Source organism: Odocoileus virginianus, chromosome 8, assembly GCF_023699985.2.
Source record: "Odocoileus virginianus isolate 20LAN1187 ecotype Illinois chromosome 8, Ovbor_1.2, whole genome shotgun sequence".
NCBI lineage: Eukaryota > Metazoa > Chordata > Mammalia > Artiodactyla > Cervidae > Odocoileus > Odocoileus virginianus.
The window spans coordinates 72005153-72021842 of NC_069681.1; the positions used below are offsets into that span (position 1 = coordinate 72005153).

Here is a 16690-nt window from a genome sequence, read left to right on the forward strand (position 1 = left end):
TGCAACTCAAAACAAGTGTTGGATAAAAAAAGTCAGCACCTAAACATTATTGGAACTTTTCACATAAAAATACTCAGGTACCATCACTTCACAGTGTAGTAACAACAGGAGCCCCGGAAGGCTGCCTCTTGGTTCTCCAGGGTTTGAAGGTCAAGGTGTGATCTCCCAAAGGTTGGCTGTGAGCAGTGGCTTGTTGAAAGCTGAAAAGAACTGATGCCCTCTTATTTCTTTCTAAATCTCTTCTCTAAACTCAGCCGCGGCCAGATATTATTCTCCAGAATCTTATGTATTTATTTATTCACTTAAACTTATTCTGTACAAGACTGGTTAGACTTTTTGAAGGATACATTAAGTTTTAAGAAGGACAACGAGTTAGAAAAAGTGTGAGACAAATGTAAACTACCATCTGATTTATAGACCTCCACTGTGTTCATGTAAAGGACTGAGCCGCATGAGAGTGCTGTTTAGACTGCATGCTGGCTTAAGTGGAAAAATGTTATTGCTGAAATTGCGTAAATCATTTCAAATATTGTTTGATTTTATGCTTTTTAGCTTTTAAGTGTCTGAGTTTTTCTAAATGTTCTGAGAAAGTCTGGCTCACCTTCACTCTCCATAAATCAGCAAGCATTTCAAAGCTTCCCTGAGACTCTGAAAAAACATACACATGTGAAGAGACGGACCTGAAGGGCAAGTGTATTAAATAAAGCATGCAGCAGTGTGCTCAATTCCACAATTACTAACTGTACACACTACAAATCGAGAGTAAGCAACTCCATGGTAAACTCCTCTTACACTCGATAACCTGGTTGGGGACGCAGGTTCTCAGGGCACAGGCCCGGATCACAGTGCTGGAGCACGTGGCTGTGGGCGCTATCACGGGACGCGGGTGGCCCAGCCAACAGCCACCCTTCTGGTCAGGGGTCAGCCTCAGCATCCTGACCACAGGCAGGGATGTCCATCTCCTTTAATGTGTGAACCTGCTTCTCCTGCTGCAGCTGCCCCACTTGCAGTGATGAAATCCCCTTTCAGTAACCACCTGTTACACTGACGAGAACACGACTGCTTAACGCTCGCTGTGTTCTCACCAGGCGCCAGGCGCTGGGCTGCATGCTTCCACATGCGTGATCTCCCTTGGTCCTCACGATGACCACGCGAGTCAGTGCTCACGTTACAGAGGAGTGTCCAAGTCTCGAGCATCTGCTGCAGCACCACCACGTGGGGCGACCTCGCCTGCCCCGTCCCCCAACTCCAGCTGCCCTGCCTGTGTGCACACCTCACTCCTGCCTCCGTGGTCAGACTACATGCCTCCTGACCTGGGAACAGCCTCTCAAACACGCATACAGGCTCGCTCTCAAATCCAGCCAGAAATATTCCACTGAAACTGTGGACACAACCAGGGTGCTCAACGTCTCCAGTGTTATTTGCCGTGATTGTAAAAGTCCAAGTTACTCAATCTACAAATTCAGTGCAATTCCTGTCAAATTACCAATGGCATTTTTCACAGAACTAGAACAACAACAACAAAAAGCCAAAATTTGTTAAGGACACACAAAAGACACTGAATAGCCAAAGCCATCTGGAAAAAGAAAAACAGACCTGGAGGAATCAGATTTCCTGACTTTAGACTATACTGCAAAGCTATAGTCATCAGCTGGTACAAAACCAGAAATATAGACCAATGGAACAGGATAGAAGGACCTGGAAATAATCCCAAGCCCAATGGTCAATTAATCCATGACAAAGGAGGCAAGACTACACAAGGTTGGAAAGACAGTCTCTCCAACAAACAGTACTGGGAAAACTGGACAGCCACATGTAAAAAAACGAAATGTGATCATTCCTTAACTCCATACACAAGAATAAGCTCAAAATAGATTAAAAGACCTAAACGCAAGAGTGGACACTACAAAACTCCTAGAGGAAAACATAGAAAGAACACTCTGACATAACAGCAACATCTCTTTTGATCCATCTCCCAGAATAACGGAAATGAAAACAAAAATAAATGCGACCTACTCAAATTCAAAAGTTTTTGCACAGTAAAGGAAACAATAAACAAAACAAAAAAGACAACCCACAAATTGGGAGAAAATATTTGCAAATTTATGTGACTAATAAGGGATTATTCTCCAAAATTTACAAATAGTTCAAGACACTTAACAGCATCAAAAACAAACAATCACTCAAAAAAGTGAGCACAAGTCCTAAACAGACATTTCTCCTAAGAAGACATACAAATGGCCAAGAGGCACATGAAAAGATGCTCAACATCAATAATTATTAGAGAAATGCAAATAAAAACTATGAGATATTGCCTTACACCAGCCAGAATGGCCATCATCAAAAAATACACAAACAACAAATGCTGGAGAGGCTGTGGAGAGAAGGGAACACCCTACACTGCTGGTGGGAATGTAAACTGGTGAAGCCACTGGAGACAGCAGTACGGAGGTTCCTTAAAAAACTAAAAAACAGAGCTCCCACCTGCCCCTGCAGTCCCACTCCTGGGCATATATCCAGAGAAAAACACGATCCAAAAGAATACATGCACTCCAGTGTTCACTGCAGCACTGTTTACAATAGCCAAGATGTGGAAGCAACCTAAATGTCCATCAGCAGAAGAATGGATAAAAATGTGGTATATGTATACAATGGAATACTACTCAGCCATAAAAAAGAATGAAATGCCATTTGCAGCAACATGGATGGACCCAAAAATCATCATACTGAGTGAAGTCAGAGGAGAACTATCATATGACATCCCTTATATATGGAATCTAAAAAGAAATGATACAAATGAACTTACTTACAAAACTAAAATAAACTCACAGACTTAGAGAACCAACTCATAGTTGTGGGGAAGGATGGGAAGAGGAAGGGATAGTTGGGGAGCTTGGAAAGGTCATGTATACACTGCTATATTGAAAGTGGATAATCAACAAAGACCTCCTGTGCTGCACATGGAACTCTGCTCAACATTAGGTGGCAGACTGGTTGGGAGGGGGCCATGGGGGAGAATGGATACATGGATATGTACAGCTAAGTCCCTTTGCTGTCCACCTGAAACTACTGACAACATTCATTGGCTCTACCCCGATACAAAAAAAAAAAGTTCAAGCCACTGGACCAGTGAAGGACACAAGGGTCACAGAAATGTTGAAAAGGGGCAGCAAAAATATTACGTACACATGCTGTGAGGTTTCATACATGTGTGTAAGTATGTATTTACACACAGAGAGAGTGGTATCTAGAAACCTTTACAATCCCGTGAACATGCATCAAGGACGGCAGGATGTTCATTAAGAATGTCAGCCACAACATCAACACACTAAAGTAAAAATAACTTTCTGTGTGCCAACGATAAAGAGCTAGAAAAGGGGGTAAGGGGCAGTAAGAGAGCCACTCTCAAGAGCAAGAAAAAGCCCATACAACAACAGGAGGACATTAACAAGATGTATGAGGCACTCTGAAAGGAAGACCATAAATAAAGATGGTGTGACAGGAAGAGGCAGATCCACAGAGGGAAAGTGGAGCCAGGCACCTATGTATAAAAACAAAAATCAAAAAACCCCACAAAAAAACAAAACCCCTCACAAACGATTATCCAGCCTTGGCAGAAGCCCTGAAAAAGAAGCTTAGACACAAATCTTACTCACAAAGGAGACCTTTTCAAATCAGAGGGGCAAGTGGGCTTTTAAAAACCCAGTTAGAAAAAGTAAAATTGGTTCTAAATCTGGTGACCTACACCACTGGAAACTTAGACAGACAAAGATTTAAAAGTAACAAACAAGACCACAGAAGTGCTAGAAGGAAATATGTGGAGGCCCACGGATGAGAAGTGCCTCCACACCTGTGGAAAGAGGTTCCATCCTCCGGCGAGACGGATGAGAAGTGCCTCCACACCTGTGGAAAGAGGTTCCATCCTCCGGCGAGAGGGGGAGAACTACATACCACGGGGGCAGAGGGTTGGGGGGGGGGGTGGTATGGGTAGCCACCCCCGGACAGGCCCAGAGCAGGGAAGACTGCCTGCAAACCCTCCATACCTCCTGATTTGTGGTTACATGCATCTATGACGTTCCTCAACTGTAGTTAAAATGCAAGATTAACATCAACTAACCTAACTCACCCAGAGGATTCTTCCAGGGCTGGTGCTGCCCCCCAGACTCCAGGGCACAGGGAAAAGGCCACCGGGAACAGCCATCCAGATCCCGAGCTCCCTGCGTCCTGCCCACGCTCACCGTGGACGAGAATCCACTCGGACAATCACCAGGGTGGAAGCTTCTGGAAACATTAACATCCTCAAATCTAAAAGACACGTGTATCGTTTAAACAGTCTACCTAGTGAAAGGAAATGAGTATCCTGGGTTTTTATTTCACTTGACCTAGCCTTTGTGAATCTGCAGTCAAAAAAAATTTAAAAACCATAGTACTATTCATGAAAACCAAGATGAGAATGAAAGTTGGTGACTTGGCTCCAAGGACTATGTTATAAAAACAACTGGGTAAGTCATATGACTTCCTCATGTTTTAGATCAGTGAACTCTAGAGCTGCAGCTGTCCCACAAACTGAAACCAAATAAATTTTTAGCAAATGAGTCAATCTTGAGATTAAAGTTTCAATTTATAACACTTCTGTGTTTTAGTTACAAAGTCATAAATAAATCTAGCATGACAGAGAAGGTAAATATTTTCTCAGTTGTTTATGGAACCAAAGAGGAAAGGAATTTAACATGCAATTAACCACTTAGGTTTTTCTAGATAGGCACCATATGGTCTTTGTATTTAAGAGAAAAAAATAAATATTGTTCTGTTTAATCTAACATGTGCTTAGCAACGTCAAGTACGCCAAACTATGCCACCTGGGCATGCCTTCACCTCCCAGGAGACTGTTCTCGTTTGTTCAAGAGCCAAGGCATAAGAATAGCAGGAAACATGACTGCTTCCCCAAGGAAGAAACTAGACAGGAGGAAGGAGGATTTCTAGCAAACAGTTGAAGCTAGATTCTCTGGAAAGGGACTGACGAACTTTTCACCACCCTGGGGTCTAGGTCTACTGTTTTATAGACAGAATTTTTTTTTTTTAACACACTGAAAGAAAGAAACCTTTATGCCATTCCCTGAGCCAACATCTGAGTGTGAGGGAAGAAGAGCCAAGGTCGAAGCAGACCTCGGATTTATATATAAAAGCTCCCACATGATCACGCTCTCTCACCAGGCTTCCTTTAAAACTAACCGATTGGAAGATGTCTGCCATTTTAATCTAGATGGAAGAAATCAGTTAATAGACACATTTCCTTATCTTAGTGTTTTATCAGTTAATTTAAAATTAGACCTTTTCAAATAAAACCATCAACGCTGGATGCCACATAAAGTCAGTAAGTTATGACACGATTTTATACGAAGTGAACTAAACTTGTGACATCTCTGATGAAAACCTCTGAAAGATATATTTAAAAGTAAAGTTATAAAAAACTAATTCTTCATCTGCTTGAATGCACAAACGTCAGGTATCTACATGGATTTCTATACTTCAGTTCAGCTGAGTTCAGCCGCTCAGTCATGTCCGACTCTGCAGTTCCATGGACTGCAACATGGCAGGCCTCTCTGTCCATCACCAGTTCCTGGAGTTTACTCAAACTCATGTCCCTCAAAGTGGTGATGCCATCCAACGATCTCATCCTCTGACGGCCCCTTCTCCTCCTGCCTTCAATCTTTCCCAGCATCAGGGTCTTTCCAACCAGTCAGTTCTTTGCATCAGGTGGCCAAAGTATTGGAGTTTCATCTCAGCATCAGTCCTTCCAATGACTATTCAGGACTCACCTCCTTTAGGATGGACTGGTTGGATCTCCTTGAAGTCCAAGGGACTCTCAAGAGTCTTCTCCAACACCACAGTTCAAAAGCATCAATTCTTCGGCACTCAGCTTTCTTTATAGTCCAACTCTCACATCTATACGTGACTACTGGAAAAGCTATAGCTCTGACTAGATGGACCTTTGTTGGCAAAGTAATGTCTCTGTTTTTTAACATGCTGTCTAGGTTGGTCATAACTTTTCTTCCAAGGAGCAAGCATCTTTTAATTTCATGGCTGCAGTCACCATCTGCAGTGATTTTGGAGCCCCCAAAAATAAACTCTCTGTTTCCCCTGTTTCCCCAACTATTTGCCATGAAGTGATGGGACTGGATGCCATGATCTTAGTCTTCTGAATGTTGAGTGTTAAGCCAACTCTTTCACTCTCTTCTTTCACTTTCATTAAGAGGCTCTTATAGTTCTTCACTTTCTGCCATACGTGTGGTGTCATACAGATATGCAGATATGCCTATCTGAGGTTATTGATATTTTTCCCGGAAATCTTGATTCCAGCTTATGCTTCATCCAGTCCAGCATTTCTCATGATGCACTCTGCATATAAGTTAAACAAGCAGGGTGACAATATACCGCCTTGTACTTCTTTCCTGGTTTGGAACCAGTCTGTTGTTCCATATCCAGTTCTCACTGTTGCTTCTTGACCTGCATACAGATTTCTCAGGAGGCATGTCAGGTGGCCTAGTATTCCCATCTCTTTAAGAATTTTCCAAAGTTTGCTGTGATCCACACAGTTAAAGGCTTTGGCATAGTCAATAAAACAGAAGTAGATGTTTTTCTGGAACTCTCTTGCTTTTTTGATGATCCAATGGATGTTGGCAATTTGATCTCTGGTTCCTCTGCCTTTTCTAAATCCAGCTTGAACATCTGGAAGGTCACAGTTTATGTGCTGTTGAAGCCTGACTTAGAGAATTTTGAGCATTAATTTGTTAGCATGTGAGATGAGTGCAAAGGTGTGGTAGTTTGCACATTCTTTGGCATTGCCTTTCTTTAGGATTGGAATGAAAACTGACCTTTTCCAGTCCTGTGACCACTGCTGAGTTTTCCAAATTTGCTGGCATATTGAGTGCAGCACTTTGACAGCATCACCTTTCAGGAGTTGAAATAGCTCAACTGGAATTCCATCACCTCCACTAGCTTTGTCTGTAGTGATGCTTTCTAAGGCCCACTTGACTTCACATTCCAGGATGTCTGGCTCTAGGTGAGTGATCACACCATTGTGATTATCTGGGTCATGAAGATATTTTTTGTATAGTTCTTCTGCGTGTTCTTGCCACCTCTTCTTGCTATCTTCTGCTTCTGTTAGGTCTATACCATTTCTGTCCTTTATTGAGCCCATCTTTGAATGAAAGGTTCTCTTGGTATCTCTAATTTTCTTGAAGAGATCTCTAGTCTTTCCCATTCTATTGTTTTCCTCTATTTCTTTGCACTGGTCACTGAGGAAGGCTTTCTTATCTCTCCTTGATAGTCTTTGGAATCTGCCATATTCAAATGGGAATATCTTTCCTTTTCTCCTTTGCCTTTCGATTCTCTTGTTTTCACAGCTATTTGTAAGGCCTCCTCAGACAGCCATTTTGCTTTTTTGCATTTCTTTTTCTTGGGGATGGCCTTGATCCCTGTCTCCTGTACAATGTCACGAACCTCCGTCCACAGTTCTTTAGGCACTCTATCAGATCTAATCCCTTGAATCTATTTCTCACTTTCACTGTATAATCGTAAGTGATTTGATTTAGGTCATACCTGAATGTTCCAGTGGTTTTCCCTACTTTCTTCAATTTAAGTCTGAATTTGTCAATAAGGAGTTCATAATCTGAGCCACAGTCAGCTCCTGGTCCTGTTTTTACTGACTGTATAGAGCTTCTCCATCTTCGGCTGCAAAGAATATTATCAATCTGATTTCCATATTGACTACCTGGTGATGTCCATGTGTAGAGTCTTCTCTTGTGCTGTTGGAAGAGGGTGTTTGCTATGACCAGTTTGTTCTCTTGGCAAAACTCTATTAGCCTTTGCCCTGCTTCATTCTGTACTCCAAGGCCAAATTTGCCCGTTACTCCAGGTATTTCCTCACTTCCTACTTTTGCATTCCAGTCCCCTATAATGAAAAGGACATCTTTTTTGGGTGTTAGTTCTAGAAGGTCTTGTAGGTCTTCATATAACCGTTCAACTTCTTCAGCATTAGTGGTCAGGGCATAGACTCGAATTACTGTGATATTGAGTGACTTGCCTTGCAAACGAACAGAGATCATTGTGTCGTTTCTGAGACTGCATCCAAGTAACTGCATTTTGGACTCTTTCATTGACTACGATGGCTTCTCCATTTCTTCTAAGGAATTCTTGCCCACAATAGTAGATATAATGGTTATCTGAGTTAAATTCACCCATTTCATTCCATTTTAGTTCACAGATTCCTAAAATGTCAATGTTCACTCTTGCCATCTCCTGTTTAACCACTTCTAATTTGCCTTGATTCATGGACCTAACATTCCAGGTTCCAATGCAATATTGTGCTTTTTAGCCTTGGACTGTACTTCCATCACCAGTCACATTCACAACTGGGTACTGTTTTTGCTTTGGCTCCATCTCTTTATTCTTTCTGAAGTTATTTCTCCACTGATCTCCAGTAGCATACTGGGCACATACAGACCTGGGGAGTTCATCTTTCAGTGTCATACATTTTTGTCTTTTCGTGCTGTTCATGGGGTTCTCAAGGCAAGAATACTGAAGTGGCTTGCCATTCCCTTCTCCAGTGGACCACATTTTGTCAGAACTCTCCACCAAGACCCGTCCATCTGTGGTGGCCCTACACGGTATGGCTCATAGTTCCATTGAGTTAGACAAGGCTGTGGTCCATGTGATCAGATTGGTTAGTTTTCTGTGATTGTGGTTTTCAGTCTGCCTTCCCCCTGATGGAGAAGGATTTCTATACATACTCACATATCTATTTCGGAGAAAGAAGTTCTTCAAAATTCATATCGAGTGAACAAGAAACAAGCTCTAGGGAAAACACAGCCCCACCGACGGGAGCAGGGGCATCTTCTCCATTCAGGTGTGTCTGTGACCTACCTTCTAAGGCTAGAAAACCAACCAGAGCACAACGGTGCATGCAAGCACACGAGGCCAGTGCGCCCACCCTCTCCACTCGCCGCCCGCTGCCGCTGGCCCCGGCTCTGTGTGGTCAGGGGGCCTGAAGGAGAGCTGGCCAGGGAGAGCACACTGGATGAAGGCTGGCTCACAGCTGGCCGTACTCCACCCTGACCTGTGGATCGGCGGCCCTGCTCCTTTGCACTTAGAACCACAATGGCAGCGACACAGGTTAAGAATCTGCTCAAAACTTGAGCAGCTTCCGGATAGGAAGCCCTCAGGTCCCATGTGACTCGTCTGCTGAGAGTGTATCTACTGTGAACACAAATCCATGGTAAATGTCCTACAAGCAACACTCCCAGCTACCTAACCCCATAAAGAGAATAGATGCTACTCTCTAGTAGTAGAAACAGAAGAAAAAACACATTTAAAATCTCAGTTTTTGCTGGTACTAGAAAAAAGCTGCTTCAACGAGAAGACAGGCTGACAGGGTGGGCCATCCCACATGTCCCCCATCTCACCCAGCAGGCTCTCGGCTCACAGCATCCTCTGTGCGGGCGCACGCCTCGCTCTCCTACATGGCTCCCCAGCCCTGTCTCCTGGCCCGCAGCCCCAGGTCCCACGGCTGCTCACAGGCATCGCGCACTCAGCCTGAATTGCGCCCCCCCCCCACTGGTCCCCACACTGCACCCCCTCCTCCCAATGGCCCCTTCCAACATGGGGAGCACCCCTGCCAGCTTACACAGCACCAGCGCCCAGTGGGATCTGTCTGCCCAGCCCACCGCCAGGCTCACAGGCACCTTCCACACTGGTCCTCACCCGCCAGTTCCCTCTGCCCACCAGCACTGTGGTCCCCATGCGGGAACAACTTCCCTGCGGGTCACTCAAGCCCATTCTTCACCTCATACACTGCAGTCGAAACAGCCTGGTCCCACTTCGAGGCATGGGCTGCACACCAAGAACGCCCTTCCATATTCTGTTGAGTGACCCATTTACCAACTGCACGGCTGCTATCAGTTTAAGTGAGAAAGCATTCCTAAGACTTCGGTGCGCCCCTCCTTGCTCGGGGGGTAAGACTACCTGAATTTGGGGCTCACTATTCACTTCTCTTTATAGTTCTACTGGTCTTGGCACCTGGAACCTGAGACCACACCTTCTCTGAGGTCCATGTGGGAGCTGAGCCTCTGACTCACTTTCACAGACATCATACCACGGTCAACACCAGGTACCGTCCTCACAGACGATGTCACACCCCTGTCAACACCGGGCACCGTCCTCACAGATGGCGTCACACCCCTGTCAACAACGGGCACCGTCCTCACAGATGAAGCCACACCCCTGTCAACACCGGGCACCGTCCTCACAGACGACGTCACACCCCTGTCAACACCGGGCACCGTCCTCACAGAGGGTGTCACACACTGGTCAACACTGGGCACCGTCCTCACAGACAGCGTCACAGCCCGGTCAACACTGGGCACTGTCCTCACAGATGACGCCACACCCCAGTCAACACCAGACAGTGGTGAACACCAAGAAGCACAGACAACATCTGTGGTTCGTATGTGCATGAGCCGGCTCTGGACTCGCTCTGCTCCTCACCTCCGTCAACCTCAAGGTCACTCTCGGGGGCACAGCACATGTTCTCTTGCACATTCACAGCACTTTAAAAAATATTTCTTTTCCAAATGGTACATTTTATGTCACCTGTTTTTTTTTTTTTAAGCACAATAACAATTTAGAAAGGAAAAAAATTTTTTTCCAGTTACAATGCTGAAAACCTCTATGCCAATCTGTAGCTCCTTACTGGTTTTCACCCGGTTCTTGAACAGAAGACTCAGGCCCTCACGCAGTGGACACAGCCTTCCATGCCGTATGCACGTATGGACACTGGAGTCCAAACAGGAACAAAAAGGAGCGCTCAGATAGACTCTCCCCCAAATTTAAGCCTCCGCTCCTCACATCTGGGCTTTAACCCATTTTACTTCAGTGTGCAGAAGGGGACAGATCCAGGTTTCGTGTCTTCCTGGCGGATGACCTATCGGGATGGCACCACTGAAACTGATCAGTCCCTTCTCAGCCCTCACAGCTGCATGGCTGTCGGCTGACAGTCAGGAGGCCGTAAATGGACCGAGCCTGCCCGCAGCACTGGGCTCAGCTCCAACATCCTGTGCCCCCGCACCCCCACAGCATCGCTACCTGCCTAAATCCTCCAGCTTCCTGGGTAGTGGTCCCAACTGGACAAGCCCACCCTTCTGCCGCTGTTCTTGAGCCATCGGCTTCCACAGGAGATCACAGTCAGCTCATTAGGGTTAAGCCAACAAGTGAGGACATTAAGTGTATGGATTGGAGAAAAATCAGTACATCAGATCTTTCCTTCTGTAAATATGGTTCAGTCCTTCATTTATTTAGGACACTGACATTAAACACAACGTACTTTATGAACAAGGTGCTCTGGGGGCGTCCCTGGCAGGCTCGTCCCTGAAGAGTACACCTGCCAGTGCAGGAGACGCAGGCCGACCCTGGACCCGGGAAGATCCTACACGCCACGCAGCAGCTGAGCCCGCGCACCACGACTGCCGAGCCTGCGCTCAGAGCCCGGGAGCCACAACTACTGAGCCCACGTGCCCTGGAGCCCGTGTTCACAAGAGAGGCCACTGCAGTGAGAAGCCTGTGCACTGCAACCAGAGAAAAGCCCACAGCAACAAAGACCCAGCACCCCTCCCCAAAAAAACCGGGCACCACCCTCACAGACGAGGTGATCTTTCCTCCTGTAAATATAAAAACAAACAAAAAAAATTAAAAAAAAAATCAAAAAATCAAAACTGGACAGACAACTTTTGATAGGCACCTTCTACTTTTTCTTGCTGTAATCTATATTTACAGTTTTTTGGTTTGTTGCTGGTAAACAGAGACGGGTTAAATTTTTATATAATACTTATCCAAAAAAGGCGCTAACTTTTGTTCTCCAAATACACAGCAATACACAGCACTGGAACAATAAATTATATGTGTGTATACATACATACACTGAAACAAAAAATTATATATATGTGTGTACACACACACACACACACTTTGGTAGTGTGACCAGCACTGTGTACCTCAAACACGTCATGAAGCTTCTAAGACAATCAAATACACAGATACACACAGACACACACACACATGCAGTAGTGTGACCAGCACTGTGTACCTCAAACATGTCATGAAGCTTTTAAGACAATCAAATGCTGCAGATGGGAGTCTAAGGAAGACGAAACCTCCAGTGACTCTGCTTGTCTGATAAAGATGAGCACCCTGCACACCACCCCCCCCCCCCGCCTCCAGTTTGAGCCTGAGGACCTGATGATCTAGTGGATGGTCACAGTTTCCTGACTAATGCAAACTCTCAGCGCCAACACATGCTGGTACTCAACCTGGAATAAATGAAACCACATTCATTTGGCATTTTCCAGTTTATAGAGCACTTTCCAATGAGCTCTCTCTCTGAGAAGGCAAAGCTGGACCTTCTGGTGGTCACCAAGTCACCCGGACAGGGTTGTCTGCCTGAGAACAAGACAACTTCGGAGAAAAGAGATGAGACACGGAAGGAGGAGAAACCTTCTAAAACCACCATGTAGGAGCTCACTCAACCCAGCTAACCGGCAACCAGTCCGACTGACCCCTGCACCTTGCAGTCGTGGGACTCAACACACACTCCTTCTGCTGAAGCCACTAGGAGTCGGGCTCCCACCACTTGCCCTGAGGCCCCGACGGGTACGAACACGCCAGCCTCGTGCCAGGGCCCTGGGCATCCTCCCCTACCCCAGCTTCCTAAGGAACCAGCGAGATGAGAACACATGGCTGCCGGGCTGGGTCTGTGCCCCAGCAGCATCACTCATCCCCTCAAACTCTCAGACAAGACAGGTCACGTGCATAGCCTCAGGTGCACCCCCAAAGGTGGGGAAGCCATCCCATTCACGGGGCTGCTGGGAGAGTCGGGAGTTGTGGTCCAAGAAGTTGGACGGGCTCTGGCACCCAGTCCTCGGTGAACAGCAGCGACATGCCTGCTCTCCACGCGACAGAGCACAAACCACGTCCCTCCAAACCCTGCCACCAGTGTGGTTCTCTTTGCAGTGACAATGGCTGGGAAGCAAACATCGCCGTCATCTTATATCAGTATTTTTCTCATCATAGAAAAATAACGGAAAGAAAAAACCACAGATGAGCTCCAGTGGCCTTTTTCACCTCCACCTTCCCAGGAGGAACGCTGCTGGCAGGACAATGAGCACATGTCAAGGACAGCTGGGGGCCGGAAGTGACCAGGCATTCCCAGCACCCGCCCCGCAGGAAGCCTCCACGCCAAGCAGAGCCGTTCAGGTTCACAGCCCCCCACTCGACACCTATGCCCGCCCAGTGGCACACACAGGGCACACGCCAGACTCACAGTGTTGGGGACGTAGGGCAGGCCGTAGAAGCGCTCCTGGGTGTCCCTGAGGATGTCTGTGGTCGAGCTCTGGAGCGGATGCTTCCCATGGTAGATCTGGTCCAGGGCGGCGTAGAAGACCTGAGGGGTGCAGGCGCCGTTCAGTCTGGGCACTGCGCGCATCTGCCACATGGCAGCTGAGCTGTGAGGGGCGCACAGCACAACAGCCCGGGCCCGCAGTGGGGCACACGCTCATCAGTGTCGTGGACTGAGGGTATTCTGCATGTCATACCACATCAGTGATGAAAAGGGACGCTCTCAACCTCCTCACGATTAAGAATATCAAAAAACCCTGAACCTGTCTATAAGGTACTTTTTGTATAGTACAGCAAATTAAATTTGCGACTGCAAAACTCTACATAATTTTGGAAACATATTTATAGTTGGAAACATGAAAAATTCTGTTTGGCTTCTTCCTGGAATCGTGATATAATTCAGTGAGAGAAATGACAGGGTGAGGACCTATTTTGGTGATGAGAGGTGACGGGGCAGGCGGGGCGGGTGAGGGAGCAGGAAGCGGCTGTCACAAAGGATGGAGGAGCAGCTGCAGGAGTGTCTGGGGCCAGGACCAGGCCGACCCCACCCCGGGGTCCGGGCACACAGGACGCAGCTGCCGGGCGGGGCCACCCTGGCTTCAGGAGGCGACCAGCAGGGAAGGCTCGCCTCCCGCCAGGAGAGGGCAGCGGCCACTGAAACCAGATAGGAGAGCAAAGCCAAACTGCTGCTTGTTTACCGAGTTCTGAAAACTAAATTTCGTACAAAAAATCTAAAGTGCTTTTTCTCTACAACATTTAACTTGAATATTAAACACTGATGGAAGTTTACCTGAAGCAAACACATAGAAAATGTTTTATTTTCAAAGGAAAAAAATCCTGTCATGCAATTATGCTTCTGATATGTATCTTTCTGATTCAAAATTGGAATCTGCAGAGAATGTGCAGCTGTTGACCTAAAAGCAGTCAGGATCAGTTTGGATAAAAGAAAAAAGCTAAATGACCTCTAACTCTGGCTTCATCTAGATATAGAATTATGGCTCTAAATTATAAAGTCAAGTTTAAACCTTCCCTGGAAAAACACAGACATTTCTTAAAGATAAATATTGCTTTGCTCTAACTGGCAACTTAAACATATACTAAATACAGCTCTTTCCATTCCATATCTATGAAGGGTAACAATGCACAGAGAGACTCAGAGGGGCCCACATTACTGATCTATATCCATATTCCAACAGAATAAACCATTAGAAATTGAGATTCTTAAATTCTAACTTCAACTGCAGTGGGTTTTTCTGGCCCAATCTACAAACTAATTGGAATTCAAAAGTTTTGTTTCTTCAATTATGCCTTTCACAAATGAAAGATACAAGCATGGAATGACATTTTTTTTTTTAAACTATAAAAACAGCAAAATAAGTTAAGTGTGCATATATTTCATACTCATTTGCTGATGAAGCAAACACGGCTGAGCTATGAGCCCACCGGGGGATCACGTGTGCCTGGGACCAAGAACCTTGGAGCCCCCAGAAAACAGGGGCTGTTGTTAAAGTAATGCACAGAAAGAAAAGCACAACCTAAAAAGCACTATAAGCTACTTGCTTAGGGCCCTGAGATAGTTCATGTCCTCCTCCCTAGGCTGCCCTGCTGCTCAGGGTCAGCGGGGGGTCTGTCCTGCTGCTCAGGGACAGACAGGGGACATGAAAGCAGCGGGAGGCCTCAGGGTGGGGACGTCCTCCCCTCCTCCAGCCCTCAGCACCCCTCCTCTTCCTCGCTCTTCTTTTTCTTTCTGGAGGATGGCAGATTGTACAAAATGCTGATTTTCTTTTTTAAAAGAAAATCACTGGAACAAGTGTTGCAAAGGAGGCCAGGACACTGCCTTTTAAAAGATTGGATACCCACGACAGACACATGTAAATCAAAAGACTGTTGCCAAGTAACATTGACCTTTCAAATGATTCAGAAATCTTTTTCCAAATAGATATGATACAAATAGACACTGAATAATGTAAATCCATGGTTTTGTCTATAGCAACAGCATCTTCACTGAAATGTATATTTTAAGGTCCAAAAAAAAAAAAAACAGAGCTCATTCATTACTTTCCAGGGATTGGATCTGACACAACTATAAAGCAATTCATAGTGACAACACTTTTAAGTAGCTACTGGATCATTATAAAGTGAATATTGCCTGAGATGAAAGAAGGGCATGTTGGTTGTATTCACGTAACTCTCAAGATCTGAAGAAGAGGGAGAATTCTATAAACAATCTCAAAAATTACACCCAAGGCATCTGGGATCACGCAGACCTGATGTCCAAATCACGCAGACCTGACGTCCGAATGGTTTACAGAGTGTCTCCAGTCTTTATCTGGAAACTTGCAACACTGGCTTCAAATTTTATTAAAAAACTAAGAGTTCTTACTGTTGAAACTTCTCATCTAAAAACACACATTTTTAAGAAAAACACAAAGTGAGGGAATTTATGGCAGTTCAGTAGGGCTCTGCACTTTCACAGCCACGGGCTTGGGTTCAATTCCTGGTCAGGGAACCTAGATCCCGCAAGCTGCATGGTGTAGCCAACAAAAATCAATAAATCCCAGTAAAAAGAGATACAGAGTGAACAAAGAGATCTAAGTTGGTTTGCACGTAACTTGTCCATGCTTTGATTTTTCACTGAAATTGGGAAATAACCTTGACTACCACTTCCTAAGGACGGTTGGAGGACCAAATGAGTCAAGGTCAATCAAGTTCTTTGAACTCAGATGAAAGATCTTTTGGAAGCATAATTATTATAATAAATGGGTAGCACTGGCAAGAATTTCAAGTCGTACGTTTATTCTGAATAATGACCCTGGAAAACTTCAGAACAAAGGCACACGCCCACCTGAAGCTGCATGTCCGCTGCGGCACAGACCTTTTTAGATTCACAAAGACGAGACACCATATTTCTGGGCAGCGACTGAAAAAGCAAAAGAATATATGCATGTGAGTAAATTGCGTAGCAAGTCATTATACGATGAACTTTTGAGGCAGGAAAGTTAAAAATAACATCAAATTAAAAAAACAGAACTTCATTATGGTTTAAAAACAAGAACTTTGAAATATTTTTGTCAACAAGGATGAATACACTCCACTGAATTTCAAAAAATCGTAATTGTCAAATAGAGATTTGTACATGAAAACACAGGATTGTAGGGAAATAAGACATTGGCACTGATCTTTAAAAATCTAGTTAAACCCTTAGGAAAAGTTACTGCTTTTTCTGTTCCTGTGTTAGCAATGA

General features: G+C 45.2%; 1 protein-coding gene across 3 annotated transcripts in view; it reads right to left on the reverse strand.

The window, feature by feature from the left end:
• The window catches only part of MIPEP (mitochondrial intermediate peptidase), an 80024-nt gene that overhangs the window by 21068 nt on the left and 42266 nt on the right, over nucleotides 1-16690 (reverse strand). For all 3 annotated transcript variants that reach the window (XM_020894641.2, XM_070471681.1, XM_070471680.1), the window contains exons 15-16: nucleotides 16292-16366; nucleotides 13373-13492 (exon numbers count right to left, since the gene is read on the reverse strand). In XM_020894641.2, the coding sequence (XP_020750300.1) occupies nucleotides 13373-13492; nucleotides 16292-16366 (195 nt within the window). The remainder of the gene's footprint in view (nucleotides 1-13372; nucleotides 13493-16291; nucleotides 16367-16690) is intronic.